This window comes from Chenopodium album, chromosome 19 (genome assembly GCF_948465745.1).
Source record: "Chenopodium album chromosome 19, dcCheAlbu1.1, whole genome shotgun sequence".
Taxonomy (NCBI): domain Eukaryota; kingdom Viridiplantae; phylum Streptophyta; class Magnoliopsida; order Caryophyllales; family Amaranthaceae; genus Chenopodium; species Chenopodium album.
Window position 1 is genome coordinate 4,334,900 of NC_137852.1, and position 20,722 is coordinate 4,355,621.

The window sequence follows — 20,722 nt, forward strand, 5'->3', positions numbered from 1 at the left end:
TACGAAGGAAATTGTACGATAGTGTCTTGTTTCGAAGAAATGGAAAAACCGATTACTTGGACGTTTTCCTAGGTTAATTTTCGAAGATTCACCAGCAATGACAACAATCAGACATAATTATTCAAAGGTTTTTGAAGAAAGAACCAAATTTGTTAGGTGGGTTGATCATGTCGTGGATCAACATCGGGGTGCAACAATGGATGAATTCAAAATTATTTTTGATTTGAACGATAGTTTCCAATCTCATATTGATAAATGGGTAGATTTTGCAATAGCCAAACGAGCCAAGATTTTTGAATTACAATTGAGTTCATCAGGCCCTTTATATCTAGAAGAAGAGCATTATTATACTTTTCCATTTGAACATTGTAAGCCGATTGGGTTAAAGCACGCTATTGTGTCACTTTGTCTTACTTTCGTCAATGTAAGTGCAGAAGTGATAGAAAATCTTTTTATTTCATGTCCGTTTCTTGAGAACTTACGCATTGAATATGCACCATATTTAGCCGGCATTAGGGCTTCTTCTTCATCTCTAATGTTGAGACATTTAACAGTGTCGCATTGTTTTAAAATGCAATTCATTGATATATCTACTCCAAAGCTCATGTCCTTTACATATTTGGGTCCGCCAATAATGATGGATATAAGAGATGCTTCCTCACTCTCCAAGTTGTCAGTAGGTGTGTTTTTTGGTGAAATTGCTTTTGCATTTTCACTTGCCAAATACTTTTCACAGTTGGAGTATCTATGTTTAAAAATGCTGGACCACGTAAGTTGCTTTAATTTGTACCAAGTAATATCTATTGTTGAGGTAAAGTTTGCTGTATATGTGTGCAATTATGATGGAATGACTTTTCTATTGCAGTACAATTTAGGGAATTGCCTTCACCGTTATCTAAACTCAAGTATTTGGAATTTTTTGTTACGTTTGATTATGGTCAAAGCTTCATTAAATGGATCCCCTTACTCGAGGCATGTCCGCTCTTGGAGAAACTAAGATTTAAGGCAAGATATCCCTTTTGATCCCTCTTTTCTTTTGAATTATTGTATATATCCTAATACTTATAGAGATTTAAAGGTGTAGTCGTAGGAAAGAAAAATTCAAAATTAAGAGAAAATAATAAAAATGAGATTCTTAAACATGTGACTTTCTATTTTATAATACTTGTGTAACCATTATGATGTATGCTATTAATGTGTTGTAAGATGAGTTAAAACATTTTAATGTATTGTTAGTAAAAAGTGATAAAATGAGAGACTTAAACAAGTTAGAGCTTTAAAACAACACCAGATTAGAGAGAGAATGATATAAATTAGAGCCTTAACACAAGTGGCTTTCAACTTTAAAATAAATGCACTTTAGTGTAACGTGATATAACATGACTTCATTTTATAATTTTATCTAATATTTCTTGTATGTCAAGGGATATGTTTTGTATACTAATTTATCCTCTCATTTTGTAGTTTATTGGTCTAGATTATAAAATCCCATTTAAGAGAGAAATTGTGAACCAAAGTGGACGTCGTTTCAAGTGCTTGAAAACATTGGAGCTCGATAGCTATTGTGGACGTGGTTTTGACCAAGAGATTGCCATTTATGTACTTGAGAATTCAATAAAACTTGAATATGTATTTGTTGCTTTCCGTACTCCATATACTCGTGAAGTTGATGATAGATTAGAATGCGCTGAGAAACTCAAAGCAAAATTACCACTAGGTACAAGGTTTGATTATATTTTTAAGGACTATTAGAGTCGGAGGTAGCGAGGATTGGATATTTCGGTTGGTTAAGTTTTCCAACTACATTAATTTGTAGTATATATAAAAATGAATGGTTTTTTTTTTTTTTTTTTTTTTTTTTTTTTTTTTTTTTTTCTTTTGAGCATTAAGGATACAATTTTTTGATTTACCATCATTTAATTTTTTTTACTAATAAGATCAAGGCAAATCTGCTTGGACATTAAACCTAGCCTGTAATCAATATGGAGTATAATGTTTCGATTATTAAATTTTTTCACCATCATATATTGAGGTAAGAGCTCTTATATTTGCTATATTCAATTATTAATTACTATTGTACTATACTAGCATATGACATATAAGTAGCTTTTAATGTAAATAGTTACAATGGATGACAACATTTTTTTTTTTTTTTTATTATTATTGAAGTTATTTCGAAATTGTCTCAAAATCAAATCCGTAGATCAGATTGTCAATTTGCATATAGTGCTATTCAATCCCAAAAGCTACTTTATAATTTTTGGAAAAATTAACACAAATAATAATTCATACTATAAATTGTACTCCCATTCTAATCCTAACTAAGGTTTAAATTAGAATAATCTTAACTATTAGTTATCCTTCTCAAATTAGTCTCACTTACTCATAACCTGTGATACCGGTTATTTTTTATTTTTTTTGTTTATTAGAGAATTAGCTATTTAATTATTGTGAGTTTGTCGTAAAAAAAAAAACCACCACTCAGATCACCTACAACCTGAGCCCCTTTCCATAGCCTAAACCACCACCCCCAAAACTCGCAACCACTTTGATCAAAATCAGAACCACATGTACATACGATAATGCTTGTTGTTGTATCGAAAACATGTCATCTTGCATTTGATCACTGACGGCTTCGATCTCTTACATGATAATGTTATAGGACCACAGATTTATTACTATTGCTAACAACCTTTGAACCAATTAACTTTTCTTGAATAGCATTATTATCTACTATACGTAACCAAGTTTAAACTCCGGCGGAACAACCAACTTTAACAAGAACGGCACACTACTTTTTAACATAAAGATAATAATTTCATTAACACATCATAAAGAGTTGGTACATTATCATTAGCATAAGAATATACAACTCAAGGATAAAAACAACACGGCATACTCAAAAGCTAAATTTAAACAAACTTAACATATATAATACGAGTACTGGCATACAAAACAACTCCATTAATTAGTAACACTACACTAACACAATTAGATGTCTATAACTATAAAAGAACTATCTTTAGAAGCTTCTATGATTTGATCTTTCATAGTCGCAGAAGTACCGGGAGTAAACCTAATCAGGGTCTCACTGTTGCTTCCTAGTACACCAGCTACGTACTCATACTCCTCCACTGTAGCCACAAAAACAATACTAGAGCTCTTGATTTTTTCATTTACAGCCTCAATTTCATTTTTGAACTGCTGTTTATACTTTTCCTTTGCGTATAAATACCTATATATTTTAGACTAATTGCTTCACTCGCTAATGATAGGTTTTGATTGTTACTGGATTGATTCACCACTCATTTTTTTCCCTTGTGTTCGAGTTGTTGAATGTTGAAGATGAAGGGGAAATATTGAAGAACTCTAGACTTATATAGAAAAAGAGGAGACGGAATATGTACATTAGGGGTCCACTTGATCTTCTACGTTTTTATTAGGGGAAAACAAAAAAAACCTTTGCATCAAAAAAATAAATAAATAAATAAAACCTTAAATTTGGATTGGTGTTGTGTCAAAAAAATAAAAAATAAAAACACCAAAATGAGTACTGTAATTAACAGCACATTATTAATACCGCTTATGGGAAACATTGTTATTATTATCTTTGCATAATTTGTGAGTAAGAATCTGTGTTCACATTTGTTGAACTGAACTAAACTAAACTAAATAAAGCTGAAATAAATATTTTATGAAAGAAGAAAATTAGGAGCTGAACTAAACTGAACTGAATCGAATTGAAATTAAGCTGAAGTGAACATGCCCTAAGTCTTTTCATTATTAAAAAGAGTTATATATACTCGTTTGTTCAAAAAAAAAATATTTATAGTTATACTCGTAAGTAGTAAGAGTATTAGTTTTAATTAAATACTCGTATTTTAGCACAAGATCATCAATTAATCAAATTACTGAACTAGTATTGTAGATTTAATTTGTAGGATATTTAATGATCTAACGATTAGTCTACGTATATGTACTTTCCCAAAGTCTTACTTGTATCTTATACTCCGTACCCTTATTTTTTTTAAGAAAATCTTAGGGCATATATGTTCTCATATGATTATTTTATAAGTTCAATTCAGTTCAGCTTCTAATTTCCTTCTCTTATAAAATATTCATTTCAGTTCAGTTCAGCTCTAATAAGTTCAGTCAGTTCAATTCAGTTCAGTTTAGCTCTAATAAGTTCAGTTAAGTTCAGTTCAATTCAGTTAAGTTAAGTTCAGTTCAGTCAATGAGAACATGCCCTTATACCCTTTTTAAACGAATTTGATATAACTCTTTTTTGTGATTTCTGTTGTGCAATGTATGTAGATGTTTAATCCTATATAGCTTAACTATAATATGATTATATATGGTATTATTATTAGATAAAGTTGAATTGCCATCACTTTGATCGATTAATTATGTTAGCTAATAATTTTTAGGACGAAGTGGTTTTTCTGATTGGATTATATATGTTGGTTGACGGTTGTAACTAAATCATTTCACATGATTGAAGCTAGTGCGGAATTATTTTATATTACAAACATATGCCTTACAACGTGCTATGACTATTATGTCTCAATCACTTGTGTTTGATCAACAATTTATGGCTCAATAATAAGCTTCTATCATCTAAAACTATAGCTCAAGCTTAATTGTACTTAGCTTGATTATGGTTATTGGGACTTATATGCACCAAGGACTTTCCTAATCTTAAACATGTAAGATTAATTTATTTATTTTTATTTAAGTACAGAGTAATAATTATGATAAATTTTATGGAGTATTGCTTTCTAAATTGCAGTTTCCATCCACGGTTAATTTAGTACTCCATAATACGAGTATATATTTAGTCAACTAATCAATTTCTATTGCACAAAATTGTTCATCAGCAAAGTTTATTTAAGGTTATTCATTCACACACCACCATCATACGTCATACCAATAATCATATGCCGACGGCCCGACGTTAATCTTGTTCATGATATTCTACACTAGTACGTCACACAATATACTTGCTACATTTTTTTTTTTTTTTTTTACCTCAACCTCGACCAAAATAATTAGATACTAGTAAATTAAAATAAGCCTTTTTTAAACATAATTTGTTCATCATTAATTTGCTAACTCTGCTGCAATATCAAAATCTAAACCACACATTTACATGTCATTAGTGACCTTAGACACTAATGCAACATATGCCATAGAAGTGATAAAACAATTACTATGATTGCCTGTTCCAAGAGAGCACAAGCTGATTGCCTAAATTAATGAAAAACTTTGCTTCACATCAAAAAATAAATAAATAAATAAATAAATAAATAAATAAATAAATAAATAAATAAATAAATAAATAAATAAAAAATTTTCACCATCCAATATTTAGGAAAGAACTCTCATTTATTTGTTGCAGATTAGTTCTTATCCACATTAAATTATTGTTTACTACTCCCTTCGTCCCCTTTTGATAGTCTCTTATGGACAAATTTTAGTCCCAAAATGTTTACCCATTTGCTTTTTTCAACAACCATTAATATTAAATTTTTACTAAAATTCCCTCCAATTTGCCACAATATTTGTGCAAGTTTAAATTTTCCATGTAAATTTTGTTTTTCCATGTACTTTTATTACTTTCTCTCTTAACTTTTTTGCATACCCAATGTCAATTTACTTTTTCAATGTACTTTAACTATTCTTATTTGTATTTATTAATTCCCGTAAAAAATGTCTACAGGGGACTATCAAAAGGGGACGGAGGTTGTATTATAAGAACTAAGAAGTACTATCTACAATCTACTACAGAGTATGACGTATGTACTATATGACATATACACAGTATGTAGCTTTCATTGAAACTACATAGTGCTTTTAATGTCTATGACAATTCAGTTTCATCTAATTACTTTATGTACTTAGTATTGTACGAAGTAGTTTGTACTATACTGAAATATAACTTTCAATGGATATACATAATGCTATTAATGTTCAAAAACACACAATTCATACAAAACAATGAGTAATAGAGTACAGCATATTTTTATTTTTCCGGTTTAAAAGAAAAACTAGTGTGTACCCGGGTGATATGATGCCCAAGTTCGCTAGTTTGTGTACTTCTTTAGTTTAATAATTTTTGTTCGACTATTTAATTTGTGTATGATAATTTGTAGTATATAGGGTTCTTTAGTTCTTAGAATAACAACCTATTTAGGCTTGTAACACAATTAGTTATGATAAATACTCTTTGTTCCCTCTGTAATTTACTCTCCGACTTTCTCGTTAGTATTGTTTTTTTTTCTTGAAAACTACTGTTGGGTAGTTAAGTTGATTTTATCATTAATATTGTTTTTTTTTGTTTGAGGAAATTAATTTTTTGAATTAATTTAATTGATAATGAGTTGAATTTCAATAGCCACTATTTTCATAGTCAATAACTGATTTCATCTCTCCTGAAACACACGCACACACAAAAATTTACCCATCACTCCATAATATAGATTCATCGTTGGTTCTTTTGCCTATTAAACAAATTTTATGAATGGAGTTGCCGCGTTGAGGACTAGAAGACAACGGTTGGATATAAATTGTAGTTTGCCGCCAATATTATGAAAGTTCAAGATTGAATGTTAAAAATAAATGGTCTAAATCTAAATGAGAGGTAATTACAACACTTTTGTTGTAGCTATTGTAAAATTATCCGGTTATAGACGTTATAGTATTGGTTGATGATTGTCGTAACATGTTACCTGTAGGCGTACCAATTATTTTCTTTGTTTCTGGGCTCAAACCTATGAGCCTATATCTTTGGCAAGCATAGTGTGTTAATAGCCATAAAGATGTATAGGCAGTATAGCAGTAAGTATAGAGTATATATCGACCATCAGTATTATGTTGAACTTGGATCATGAAATATAACTATACTCGAATTTACAAAATTTCGTTATATGATCATTATATGTTACCTGTAACGTCCGTGGTAGGCTTGATTTTACGAAATCACTACAAGTTGTAAACGGGTAAAATGACCGTTTAGAGGCATATTAAATGGTTCCACCGACCCAATTTGACTCTCGGAGCATATAAGGAGCCATGGTAAACATCTCGGCAATTTTTATTTTTGGGCGAGAAAAGGTCAAAAAATCATAAAATCAAAGGCTATAATCCACGTTTTTTGAGGAAATTTTAAGGTTTTGGGGCAAGGTGGCGAAAAGCCTTGAGACCATAAGGGATACATCTCGGGGTCATATAATTCCATTTGAAACCACATATGATCATTATATGTTGTCATAAACATCCATGGTAGGCTTGATTTTACGAAACCACTTCAAGTTGTGAACGGTTAAAATGACCATTTAAGGGCATATTGGATGGTTCCTCCGACCCAATTTGACACATGTAGGATATTAGGGACCATGGTAAACATCTATGTAATTTTTTTTTTCCGAGCGAAAAAAGGTCAAAAAATTACAAAATCGAAGGCTATAATCCACGTGTTTTGTGGAAATTTTGAGGTTTCACGGCTCGGTGGCGAAAATCCTTGAGACCCTAAGGGATATATCTCGGGTTACATAATTCCGTTTGAAACCATATTTGATCATTATATGTTGTTTATCACGTCCATGGCAGACTTGATTTTACGAAATCACTTCAAATTGTGAACGGGTAAAATGACCATTAAAGGGCATATTGGATGGTTCCACCGACCCAATTGGACTCCCGGAGGATGTTAGGGACCATGGTAAGCATCTCGGTAATTTTTTTTCGGGACGAAAAGAGGATTAAAAATTACAAAATTGAATGCTATAATTCACGCTTTTTGAGGAAATTTTGAGGTTTCGGGGCCCGGTGGCGAAAAGCCTTGAGACCCTAACGGATACGTCTCGGGGTCATATAATTCCGTTTGAAACCACATATGATCATTATATGTTGTCTTAAATGTCCGTGGTAGGCTTGAGTTTACGAAATCACTATAAGTTGTGAACGGGTAAAATGACCGTTTAATGGCATATTGAATTGTTCCGCCAACCCAATTGGACTCTTGGAGGGTGTTAAGGACCATGGTAAATATCTCGGTAATATTTATTTTCGGGCCAAAAAAGGTCAAAATATTTGAAGGCTATAATCCACTCTTTTTGAGGAAATTTTGAGGTTTTGGGGCACGGTGGCGAAAAGCCTTGAAACCCTAAGGGATACATCTCAGGGTCATATAATGTCGTTTGAAACGTCATATGATCATTACATATTGTCATAAACGTCCGTGGTAGGCTTGAGTTTATGAAATCACTACAAGTTGTGAAAGAGTAAAATGGCCGTTTAAGGGCATATTGGATGGTTCTACTAACCCAATTGTACTTCCGGAGGGAATTAGGGACCATGGTATACATCTTGGCATTTTTTAGTTCCGGGCGAAAGAAGGTGAAAAAATTACAAAATTTTGAAGGCTATAATCCACGCTTTTTGAGGAAATTTTGAGTTTTCGGGTGCCGGTTGCGAAAAGTTTTGAGACCGTAAGGGATACATCTCGGGGTCATATAATTCTGTTTGAAACCACATATGATCATTATATGTTGACATAAACGTCCGTGTTAGACTTGAGTTTACGAAATCACTATAAGTTGTGAACGGATAAAATGACCGTTTAAGGGCATATTGGACTGTTCCACCAACCCAATTTGACTCCCAGAGGATATTAGGGACCATGGTAAATATCTCGGCAATTTTTATTTTCGGGCGATGAAAGGTCCAAAAATTACAAATCGAAGATATAATCTACGCTTTTTGAGGAAATTTTGAGGTTTCGCGGCCCGGTGGCAAAATGACTTGAGACCCTAAGGGATATATCTCAGGGTCATATAATTATGTTTGAAACCACATATGATCATTATATGTTGTTATAAACGTCCGTGGTAGGCTTGATTTTACGAAATCATTCAAGCTGTGAACGGGTAAAATGACCGTTTAAGGGCATATAGGATGGTTCCACTGACCTTGGAGGGTATTAGGGACCATGGTAAACAACTTGGCAATTTTTAATTTCAAAGCGAAAAAAGGTCAAAAAAATTACAAAATTAAAGACTATAATCCACGCTTTTTAAGGAAATTTAGAGGTTTTGGGGCCTGGTGGCGAAATTATAAAGACTGATGCCATTCAGAATGCTGCTCAAGCTGCCAATAGGAACTTTCAACGCTAGCTACATACTTTAATTAAATGCTTTCTATTAATAATAATTAGGAAATCTAAATATCTAATATCTTAGCTTAACTATATATGTTTTTTTTTTTTAACCAGCTTAACTATATATGTTACTTTGTTCTATGTTGCTTATAAATATAGTTAAGTAATGTCTAGCCTAACTGTGTTAGTTTGTTCTACTTCCTTGTCTATTGTTAGTTGGTCTCATGTGTTGATCACTGCCTTCGATCCGTGAGGTCCAACCTTATGTATTGGCTGATTTATTACTATTCAATAATACTAGCTCGCTACTTGGTTTCAAAAAAAAAAATGTATTGATCACTCTTTATAATTATGTAAAAATTGATTTGTAAAGCATATTAAATTAATACAAGGACCTTCTTCTCCTGAACAACCATGCTTTTTCACCCCTACTTTGAACCTTGTTCACATCATGGAAAGAGTCATCATGAAAGCGTCTAGACCCTAAACTTGTTCTTGAAGAGCTGTCATACGAGTCTTCCCATTCACTGTTATCTTCACTAGAGCTTATTTCATTTGCTTTATCTGCCTTTGCTTTCCCCTTCAGATCTTTAGCAGCCAATTCTATTTCAGTATGCAAATCATGCTCGGAATTTGTTTCTTGACCACTTTCTTCACCTGAAGTACTGCTATATGTGTGAAAGATAGTAACATTCTCGGTCTTTAACCCTTGAAAAGAATAGCTTCTTGCTTTCTTATCATATATTGGAAGTGCAGGTTTTGACAGTGAACTTGTGCTGTCTTTTCCTAAGCTGTAAGTTGTTGAGAGTTTCCTTTCGATGCCTTCTCTTTCTCGTACTAGATTGCTCAAATTTTCCAAAAAGTTGCTGGTTGTTGCCTCCTTGGCTGCCTTCTGCTCTAGCTCTGAAATCGTCTGATCATACTCTTTCTTTTTAAGCCGCAGTGATTGCTAGAGAAAAATAAAACAGCATGTCAGAATTCCACTGCATATTCATATTTCCAGGATTTAATCTTGTAGTTCTGAAATTGGCTAATAGTAATAGAACCAGGGTATTACTAATACTAGACTTACTCGTTTATCAAGGAATTTTCCAAGATCTTGACTTCGGAGCTTCTGCTTATGCCAAAATATCCAACAGAATCGTACACTTATAGCCAACGCAACCAAGATAATGGTTTCAAACAGCAAGAATAAAAGTATGGCTCTTTCGTTTCCTAGGAAAAGAGAGAAAAGCATCCCGATTAATGTTAAACACTAATCAATTTCCAGTCTTAAGACTCCTAATACATACTGAATGAAATATAACTGATCTACCTGTATAAACACTGATGCTCTTGGGCCTCAGCTCGGAGCAACTAAATGCAAGCCTCAGATCTGCAACCAGAAACATAAACCAGTTATGTTGGAAATATGCAATTTGAAGGCATAAAGAATGAGTGTCTCAGATGAAATACTGGTGCTCCTGCATGGAAGTGGGTTTCCGATCTCTGCATCACAATATAAAAGTGCAACCAATCACTCAAGAGTATTCTAGGATTTCTAGCAGAATCTGAAGTAGAACAGGCAGCATGAGAGCTTTAGTATGTATATCAACTCGAGGCCATTAATTAATTTTGTGCAACAATTCTTTTAAGCAAAAGAATGACTATGATCCTTACTTGCTGCAGCAATAAAAGCAAGGACAGTCTCCTCGTTCAGATTAAACTTTTTCAGGTCACTTCGTGAAAGGTTTGATGCAAATTCACCTGCGTTAATTGATGTACACAGTGATTTAAAGATCGGAAAAGAGTTCTCAAAATGCAAGTTCTAAAGTGAAAACCTTACTAGGATACATGTCCGACCAATAGAAAGCTTCAGTGGCAGGAACCAACAATGAAAAAACAACATTCTTGGGTTTCATTGCAGAAACAAATGTGTAATTATCGATCACACGGCTGCTTTTACCCTCCATTTCTGTCTGTGATATATACACTGCATAGCCAGAGCAATCAAGAACAGGACTGACTTGAATCACGGAGTTCACTGGAGACGCCTTAGAGAACTTTTTTTGGATCCCTGTTGGTGAGATGGAGTAAAGGAATCCATCAAGTGAACCGATAGATACCCACCCTACAATGTTTTCAAAAGAACACATACTACAGAAATCAAATACAAAAAATAATCAATTGTTAGAAACAAATTTTATGACAAATTAAATTACCATTGGCATCAACTACAGGTAAATGCTCTGCAGAACTTAGCGGTCCAATATTAATCTCCCATGAAATATCACCTGTAAAAGCATCTAAGCCGAGTACAATGGCCTTAGCAGGAACTGTAACATACAGGAAGCCATTGTTTCCTGGAGTGGCAGTAAATACTTTGTCAAATGAACTCAAATTCTGAATCCACTTAAAATGAGGACTACGAGCTGATATAGAATAGAGTTCTCCCTCATTATTTGAAATCTGCACACCAAATCCAACACAAAAACTTAACAAAAACTTGTCAATGACATAACTGTGTAAGACTGATCTGAGATTACTTACATATACACTGCCCTCACAACTATCAATAATGGGAGGTGATGTGAAATAACAGTCTGTAACTTTATTCTTGCAACCTTGAAAATACCCGAACTGATTAATCACCGGTACAGCACTCCAACGCAGCCTCCCTCTCAACGAATATGCAAAGAGTCCTTTATTTCTTATGTTAATGTAAACAGAAGATGTTAGCATACTTGCAGAAAGTCCAAGGATTTCATCTGATCTTTCTCCTGTTGATTCATTACCAAAGAAAAGTTCAACTGTTGGATCAGAAGTCCCAGCAGTCAAAGTACTGATCTTTAACACTTTGTTTTCTGCAATGATGTACACCTACAAACAATTTGACAAGTTTGGGTTATTGCAAGTCATCAATTCATAAAACCCTTGCATATTCACTAAAAAAGGCTGATAAAATTTACCTTCCCTTTTCCACCATAAACCGGAGCAATGCCGCCATTGCACGTATAATTCAAGTGTACACTCGAAACCATAGACCCATTGCTTTTAAAAGCATACAAAAATTTCTCAGAACAAGAATATACAATTCCATCATCTACAATCAGAGGTTTCCCTAGTCTAGAAGTAAAACTTTTCCATGGTTCGGCTGCAACAAAGAAAGAATGCACATTTCTCAGAAAATTCTTAGTAAATCCACTTAATTATAAAGGATACATATACATATAGCAACTAACACTTTGCATATACTACATCTAATACTAACTCCATCCAGACTTTTTTTGTTACGTTACTAGTTCAAGTTACAATATCAACGCGAGAACATGGCAATTAATTTGGGATGGGGTGTCGTACCATACCTTGAATGAAACCAGGCAGAAGTAGAAGCAAGACAAAACAAGGAAGTACAAGTAGTCTAGTAATCCAATAGCAGCCCACCTTGCACATATTATCAACGAGTAAAACAGAAGTTATTGACAATCAGTCATAAGAATATTATTGCTTACACAAATGCCAAAGAGAATGAAGATTGAATGCAAAAGTAAAAATGAACAAGGAAATAAACAGTTACAAGTTGAAGTATTGTTTTTTTTCTTGAAAACTAAATGTTGGGTAGTTAACTTGATTTTATCATTAATAATATTTTTTTTGAGGAAATTAATTTTTTGAATTAATTAATTGATAATGAGTTGATTTTCAATAACCACTATTTTCATAGTCAATAACTGATTTCATTTCTTCTCTCTCTCTCTCTCACACACACACACACACACAAAAAATTAAAAATTAAAAAAACAATCATCTTTACCCATCACTCCATAATAATAGATTCACCGTTGGTTCTTTTGCCTATTAAACAAATTTTATGAATGGAGTTGCCGCGTTGAGGACTAGAAGACAACGGTTGGATATAAATTATAGTTTGCCGCCAATATTTTGAAGGTTAAAAATAAACGGTCTAAATCTAAACGAGAGGTAATTACAACACTTTTATTGTAGCTATTGTAAAATTATCTGGTTATAGACGTTATAGTATTGGTTGATGATTGTCGTAACATGTTACCTGTAGGCGTACCAATTATTAAGTTTCTTTGTTCCCGGGCTCAAACCTATGAGCCTATATCTTTGGCAAGCATAGTGTGTTAATACCCATAAAGATGTATAGGCAGTATAGCAGTATAGAGTATATATCGACCATCAGTATTATGTTGAACTTGGATCATGAAATATAATTATACTCGAATTTACAAAATTTCGTTAAACTAACAAATAATTGTCAACTACATTACCAATAAATGATGGACTAAATAAAGAATGCAATAAGCTCCTAATCCTATACAGAAGAAATTATAACGACAGTAACAAAGAATGGGTATGAGGCACACCAATAAGCCATGGAAGTAGATGCCTGATTTGCGAACAATAATGTCTAGAAAGGGCTTATTTGCCCGGCTAACTTCACCAATATCTCAGGGACTAGGCGTCTCATGGGTGGAGCATTTGCATCCCTCATCAGAGCTTCCTCATCATCTGCGTGTATGACAGAAACCAAATGCTCAAACAACTCATCTTTACCGCCTCTTAATGGATCCTGCATCATTAATAGTATCGTGTTAAGGAATCACATGGTTCCTTAAAACTCACACACACACTTATAAAGTATTTCTTTGTGACTAACCATAGGTTCTGTTACTATGCTTTTTGTTTAAAGCTATACAGGATTTCTGGAATTTATTGAGAAACAGAGAACACACTGAAAGATGGGGGAAAAAGTGATTTGTTGTTGATGCAAGTGCATCAATAGGCCGGATTTGGGTCAGGTACACTGAATAGAATGGGCTTATTCTTCAGAAAAAGCTTCAAGTTATTCATACTAGTGTTCATTAAAGTTAAGTCGTATAAGTATGACTGGTATAAACCAGGGGATAAGTATAAGCCATGCACAGAGTGGACTCATACATCCACATCCACTCTGCGCCAATTTTACCCCAAAAATGCCCTCCAATTTGGATAGGGAAATGCCATGTACTTGGAAAAAATGTGCCAGTACATTAAGTATGACAAACAAAAGGAGTAAAAGTTTCAACCTGAACAAACATATCAGTGTGAGTTTTCCCTTCATATAAAATCAGATCAGCATGACCACCAGCATTTTTGAGAGCATCTGCAAAATTTTCACTGCACACAAAGATGATCAATAGCGAAGAGTCAATGTACAATTGTACAGTCGTCAACAACAAATCACACTAATAATGCTTGAAGATATTATAGACCTGGCTATTGAAGGAATGGACTTGTCTTCAGTTCCATGAAAAAAAAGGAAAGGGGGCAACAATGAAACGGCCTTTGCAATGCTTTTATCCTGTACCCGAAGCTCAGGAGAATACTTCTTCAGAGAACTTTCTCCTTCCATAATGCTGAAAGGGCATCCAGTATCCATTACATTATGATGTCAAACAGAAACAGAAAAATAAATTAAATAAAATATAGAAAGCTTAAATAAGAAATACCTCAAAAATATGGATCGATAGAGACCTCGATTGTTAAAGTGATCAACCAGATTCACCAAGTTAAACCTACTCCCAAGATTCAGAGGAGATTTTTAGATAAAATGTAAGACATTCATATTATCTGTAGGAAAAAATGAATCTATGATTCTATGAAAATAAAAGAATTATATCACCACAATTTTTATTCCTAACCACATTAACAGGTAGGCATACTCTAGTAGTCTACTGTGAATCCAACTAGTTGCTTAAAAATTAAAACTAAGGAATTAATAGAGTTCAAAATGTCATGTAATAGACCAGATTTCTCTACCTGAAATTAAGCACAAATAACAGTAAATTAAGGCTGAAAGCTTGAATGTTTGATTGCTAATGGTTGAACGATTATAAATGGTAGTAGCTTGAGGCTACAAATCTCCTAGCAACTTGAGGTTGCAACTCTCTGAAGTTTCCTCACTTCATCGGTTCCTGTTTCTTGACTGTAGACCTACGGTTTGTCAACCTACTGATGTACACTTGGATGGGTTGGGCCGTATGGTGATCTATAACATGCCATTAGTGCCCTTAGTCAATAACCTTGTTTTTATTTAGAAAATAAGACGAGGATTACTCAATTGTATTATTACTGTTGTAATTTAGGACATTTTGCTGGAATTTATTGCTTAGCTAGCAACAAGTAAGGACAGCCCCTTTGGGCACTTTCTACTACGAAGTTTACAATTACATAAAACAGTGATATCATGATATGTACTTTAATCAGAAATGCATGTGAAGTATTTTCAGTGATCTAGAATCGTCATATTTAAAAATTTGCAATAATGCAACATATTCACTAAAACAATTCCATTGAGCTAGTTAGAACAATCACTATGGGATAACACAACTTCAATAAAATGTAATCAGCATTTAGGAAGCAGAACATTTTTTATTTTTTTTTTATTTTTTTTTTGACACATAGGAAGCAGAACATAAGAAGCATTAAAGTGACTTGAAAATGATAAGAAATGACCACTAAATTGAAAAATTTTAGATCAGTGCATACCCGCCAGATAAAGAAAAATAAGTTTTTATCTGTGAAACACTCCAAGAACAGCTCTCTCCTTGTGACTCCCTGATTGCCTGTTCCAACAGAGCACAAGCTGATATATGTGCACCAGCTGATTGCCCAACGAGATAAATTCTGTGTCCACAAAAGGCAGAAATAATTAACGATATGACAAGAAGCAAAACTTGAAATTTTTTAAATAGAATTTTAACTCAAATACCTATCAGGATCACCTCCAACAGCGGCAATATTATTACAAACAAATGAGATGCCCTGGGAAACATCTTTAATCATGTCACTGATGGTTCCTTGAGGGAAATTTCTGCATAATAAGTTTGGTAGTATGAATATCTCATAATCATCAATCATGTTAGAAACATCTATAAATAAATGAAAAAAGACACGCACGCACAAATTTAACACATAAGAGCAAAAGGCTATAGCCTATTGTTCCCACTTCTCTTTAATGTAAGTGATCTTAGTAAGATGTATAGCTGAATCAAAACAACAAGTCGGTTAAACAAATTGGAAGGATAAATTAATGTTTGTCATCGCACAGCATATATACAGTTACAAATAAAATCCTTACCTATAATCAAGGCAGGCCACTATGATGTCTCTTTCTGCCAATTGTAATCCAAGAAGGGAGCCCCACGCTTTGTACCTAAATCGGTAAGAAGTGGAAGAGATTAAAGAATGATTAAGGAAGCACATGTGAAATATCCCAACCAGTAATTACTTTAGACAAGCTTGAATGATTAGAACAACATTATAATTTTTTGAAAAACTAAATAAAATTTGTAGCAGAGTCTCAATGTTCCATCTCATGAAATTGGATAGTAATAGAGCTTGTACACATGAAGTTCTTCTAAGATCCATTTGTTTGTTAGACGAAAACACAAGAGCAATAAGAGCATAAATCATGAGCCTTCTACAAATTCGATTCAAACCTTTACTGATACAGACACATGAACTAATGTTACCAAAACAACAGAGAATTTCCTCTTCCAACAAAAAATAATTATAACAATAATGATATAGCTCAAAGTGAGTTCTAGACAAATTACTCACCCAATAATCCATGCTCCCCCAGTGACAAATATCACAACTGGTTTCTTTCCATCAGGACCCATTGGTAAATAAAGATCTAGCCTGCATTATGACAATCACATCCATATGACAACAAACTAACAAAGTAGTAAGAACTAGTAGTAAGAACTAATACATATATAGGTGAATAAAAAAGGAATTTAATTAGGATAAAGAGTAAAGCACAGTCCTAAGCTTCATTTATTTGAGATGACCTCTACTGTACTTACAGAACAAAATGATTCCTAATGCTGTTGGCACGTGTCTTACAAGAGTCACAAGTCACAACCAAAGACAAACAACAACATAAAGTGAAGAGACTGAAGACATACCTATTTCTTGGTTGATCTCCATAAATAATACTACGATGTACTTGGTTCGAAAAGTAGTAACTATATGCCACTGCAAAAAAGAATGATTGAAGTTCATTATAATAATATTACACAAATATAATAAGTAATGTTAAGTGTAAACACTTGCAATTTACTAGAAATAACCTGATTGCTGCATTTACTCATAACAATCAACTTACCTTGAAGAAAACCAGGTAAAAGTAGCATGGCATAACAGAGAAGAGCAAGTAGTCTAGTGATCCAGCGGTAGCCTACCCTGAACGAGCAAATGATTAGACACCAAAATTACTACTCAAGTATTTTTTAATAATAATAAATAAAAAAAAAATTAAAAAAAAAGAGAGAGAGCTCAAAATTCAATTCAAACATGCATATCAATATCATGAAAGTCATACCAAGTACAAGATAGTAACAACGAAACAACAAATCAAGCCCAAATAAGAAGGCATCCTCTCGAGAAGTTTATTTATAATTGAACTATTTTTTTATATTCCATATCCAATACTCATGACAATCAAGCACCATTGTTTGACTTTCAAATTCTAAAGTTATAATTGTTTCTAAGTGGAATACCACACCATTTAAAAAGCCTTTCTATATCGAAAAGGAAAAAAAGTCACACATTGGTAGTGAATTAGTGATCAACTAAACATACCTCTAAATGAAAATTTTCCATTATCACACATCTTTTCTCCACTCAGTTGTACACTACCTTCACTACATGTACCAACTTTCTTATTTCCCGATTTCTCCAAAGCACGACGAATTATCCAAAGAACCCCAAGATGTCTATTCACTTAAAATACCTATGTTAGCTCATAACCATGGCCTTAGGTATCTCTTCCATTCACCAACTTCACACCAATACATGTTTACTGATACATACTCATAGGCACATCACATAGCCTTATTTACCAGTATGAAAACCATAATTCTCTTGTTGTCTCAATACACAACCAAATATTTAACCCACTTCACAGGAAGTACCCCCAAATCAATCATATATTCACAAAATTACCCAACAATCCAATTGAAAAGTCTGTTGAGCAAGAGTAGTCCAAGACCCACATACAAAATAACATGTTACATACTTACATGGTCACAATCCATCATAAAATCACAACTAACACTGAATAACAGAATAAGTGAATATAATGGCAACATTATAAATGAAGCACTCCTTAGACTTAGGCTCCCATCATTCAAAACACGTGACAACTTTTTCCGGACATTACAAGATAGTACGAGTAAGACATAATCTAACAGAATCCCATTAAATAATATACAGAAATCAAACAATTCATCAAAATCAATAAATTTAAAAAAATAGAAAAAATACCCAAGATAGCGAAGAAGCTTGAAACTAAGTCCGGTAATCAGGTAAGTCTCAGCAGCAGCATGCTCAAAATCCTTCCGAAACGATGACTGCCTTGACAATGATTTGTTCCCAATACCGGAAATTTTCCGGTCAATTACCGGTTCCCGGTCACCCATTTCTCTCTCCTCTGTTTTTTCGAAGGTGGTTGTTTTGTTATTGCTAAAAATGGAAACTTTTTCAGACCCATCAAACGACGCCGTATCAGACTCCATTTTCGAAATTTAGCAGAGAAATGAAACCCAAGAAAATGGATCGATATTAAAAAGAAAATAAAGGACGAATCTTGTTTGAGCGAATCAATAGCTGTATTTTTTGTGGTGATTTCTGTTGAAAAAAAAAGATAAAATAAAAATATTCTTCGTATGTTTTTGATTGAGGCCTTTGAGGGTTTTTGTGTGGGGCACGTGGAGGTGGGGCCATTGTGTGGAGACGTGTATTTATTTTGTGACCCCAAAATAAAAAAATAATAAAAAAAAAATAAATAAAATCATGAAAGCAAAAGCAAAATTGTTGAAGGCAATTCTAGAGAAGTTGAGGGTGTGATCTATTCATACACCACTTTCATAAAGTTTTTGAATCTTGAAGATTTGTTTGTGGCCAAGTTTTATAAAGTTTTTAAGTTTTTAAAATGGAATTATGGCCAAGTTAAATAAACTTGTTAACAAAAATAATAATAATAAAGCTTGCACATTTGCATGTGTTTACGTTGATTGCATTGCACGTGTACGGTATACGATTGAGCTTGTAACTATGTTGACAATATATCCTTACCGAACAAAGGAGTTCCTTTTTTATAAAATGTAAACCTGAATGGGTACTCATTGAGCATGTGATTCGTTTACCCTTTGCTCTCACTCTCAAAGGATCTTGTCTGTTAATCTGAATTGGATTGACCTATGACTCCTAAATCTATATTATTTCATTTTAATAAAAAAAAAACAAGAATTATAAAAGTAACTTTTACTTTCATTAAAAAAAGGATTATTTAAAGTAATTTTATAATAAGCCTTTTAATTTACAAAACTTAGAAAGTGATCTATTATTTGAAGCGAACCTAAATCAATAAATTTTTAGAAGGGGCACGAAGTTAAATCAGTGGGGTTGCCACCTTTGGGCTTTGGTTGGTGACTCGAAGGATGCTTAGATTTTTAAAAAATAAAAAAAAAAATAATCAAAATTATTTAGGCCTTGTTTGGCATCATTATTGGTTTTCAGTTTTCTGTTTTTTTGAAAACCAAAAACAGGAAACAAGAAAAAGGTGTTTCCACTTTTTTGTTGTCAGTTTTCAAAATTATCATGATTTTAATAAGTCTATATATTTTTTGATTCATTATGTGACATATATAATATACTTTTAAAAAACAAAAAACCAAAAAACAGAAAACCACAACGATGCCAAACGAACCCTTAGAAAGTATTTTTTTTACAAAAAAAACAAAATGGAAAAATGGAGTGAAGTTAAATAAGTATGACAACGAATGTTCCAATGTAGCATGCTTCCATAATAAAACTCATGCAGATCTACTGAAAAGGAGTTAAGGAGGAGTGATCAGACGACTGACGCCACCCACTATATATCCCACCGCTCCATGTCCATTTCTTGTTTTAGTTGAGTAACTCATTGATTTGTAATACGAAGTATTGGAATTTGTTGTTGAAGCTACTAAAAAGTCTATAATTGAAAAGTAATTTACGGATGTTTATATACAATAAGTTAATGAAATCAATCAATATATATATTAAAACTCATGACAAGACATGATGTTTTGCCATGTATCAACAATTTTGCCATTTGGCATATGATGTGTCGTCGCCAAATCATACCATAGCATTAATTGTTGAAAAACTCTATGCATTAACTTTCATGTATTAATATTAAATTTAATTGATAAACTCTTCATATGCATGGCATGACAATTTCCCTTGAATTGGACTATAACTCCTTAATAATTACATAATAATAAAGTTTGTAAGAAATTAAACATTACTCCATTTTTATTTTGTGCATTAACTCATAAAATTGTAATCATAGAGTAAAAGATTTTTGTGCATTATGGAGTCGTATATATTTTGACATCAAATTTATAAAGATTTGATTTATAATATTTTTATGATTATTTTAATGTAAAAAAATTATTCTTATAATCAAACCAACTCATACAAGCAACAAACTAATTAAGCTATCATATTAAATAAAAAAATAAAAAA

At 32.9% G+C, this 20,722-nt stretch overlaps 2 protein-coding genes across 2 annotated transcripts; one reads left to right on the top strand and one right to left on the bottom strand.

The window, feature by feature from the left end:
• Positions 1–97: 97 nt before the first annotated feature.
• LOC145593833 (uncharacterized) lies at positions 98–1,752 on the top strand. Its single transcript, XM_081650202.1, has 2 exons — positions 98–769; positions 1,465–1,752. The coding sequence occupies exons 1-2, from the start codon at positions 98–100 to the stop codon at positions 1,750–1,752; spliced, it is 960 nt and encodes a 319-aa protein (XP_081506328.1).
• A 7,772-nt stretch (positions 1,753–9,524) lies between these two features.
• LOC145593835 (uncharacterized) lies at positions 9,525–18,839 on the bottom strand. The gene is made up of 21 exons (XM_081650204.1): positions 18,476–18,839; positions 17,316–17,392; positions 17,116–17,185; positions 16,766–16,846; positions 16,284–16,358; positions 15,915–16,016; positions 15,692–15,829; positions 14,653–14,718; positions 14,416–14,559; positions 14,230–14,320; positions 13,575–13,733; positions 12,502–12,598; positions 12,106–12,290; positions 11,687–12,016; positions 11,359–11,605; positions 10,983–11,267; positions 10,817–10,903; positions 10,613–10,645; positions 10,473–10,532; positions 10,230–10,372; positions 9,525–10,106 (listed from the first exon to the last, which is right to left on the bottom strand). The coding sequence occupies exons 1-21, from the start codon at positions 18,724–18,726 to the stop codon at positions 9,540–9,542; spliced, it is 3,288 nt and encodes a 1,095-aa protein (XP_081506330.1). The 5' UTR covers positions 18,727–18,839; the 3' UTR covers positions 9,525–9,539.
• Between the last annotated feature and the right edge of the window lie 1,883 nt (positions 18,840–20,722).

Bases quoted from the DNA above. Each gene is read 5' to 3' on its own strand.
- LOC145593833 (XM_081650202.1), top strand. From the start codon at position 98: ATGACAACAATCAGACATAATTATTCAAAGGTTTTTGAAGAAAGAACC. The intron at 770-1,464 runs GTAAGTTGCTTT...CTCATTTTGTAG, and splicing joins GTTTAAAAATGCTGGACCAC to TTTATTGGTCTAGATTATAA.
- LOC145593835 (XM_081650204.1), bottom strand. From the start codon at position 18,726: ATGGAGTCTGATACGGCGTCGTTTGATGGGTCTGAAAAAGTTTCCATT. The intron at 16,017-16,283 runs GTAAGGATTTTA...CTTATTATGCAG, and splicing joins GTGGCCTGCCTTGATTATAG to AAATTTCCCTCAAGGAACCA. The intron at 13,734-14,229 runs GTTGAAACTTTT...TTAATGATGCAG, and splicing joins ACACTGATATGTTTGTTCAG to GATCCATTAAGAGGCGGTAA.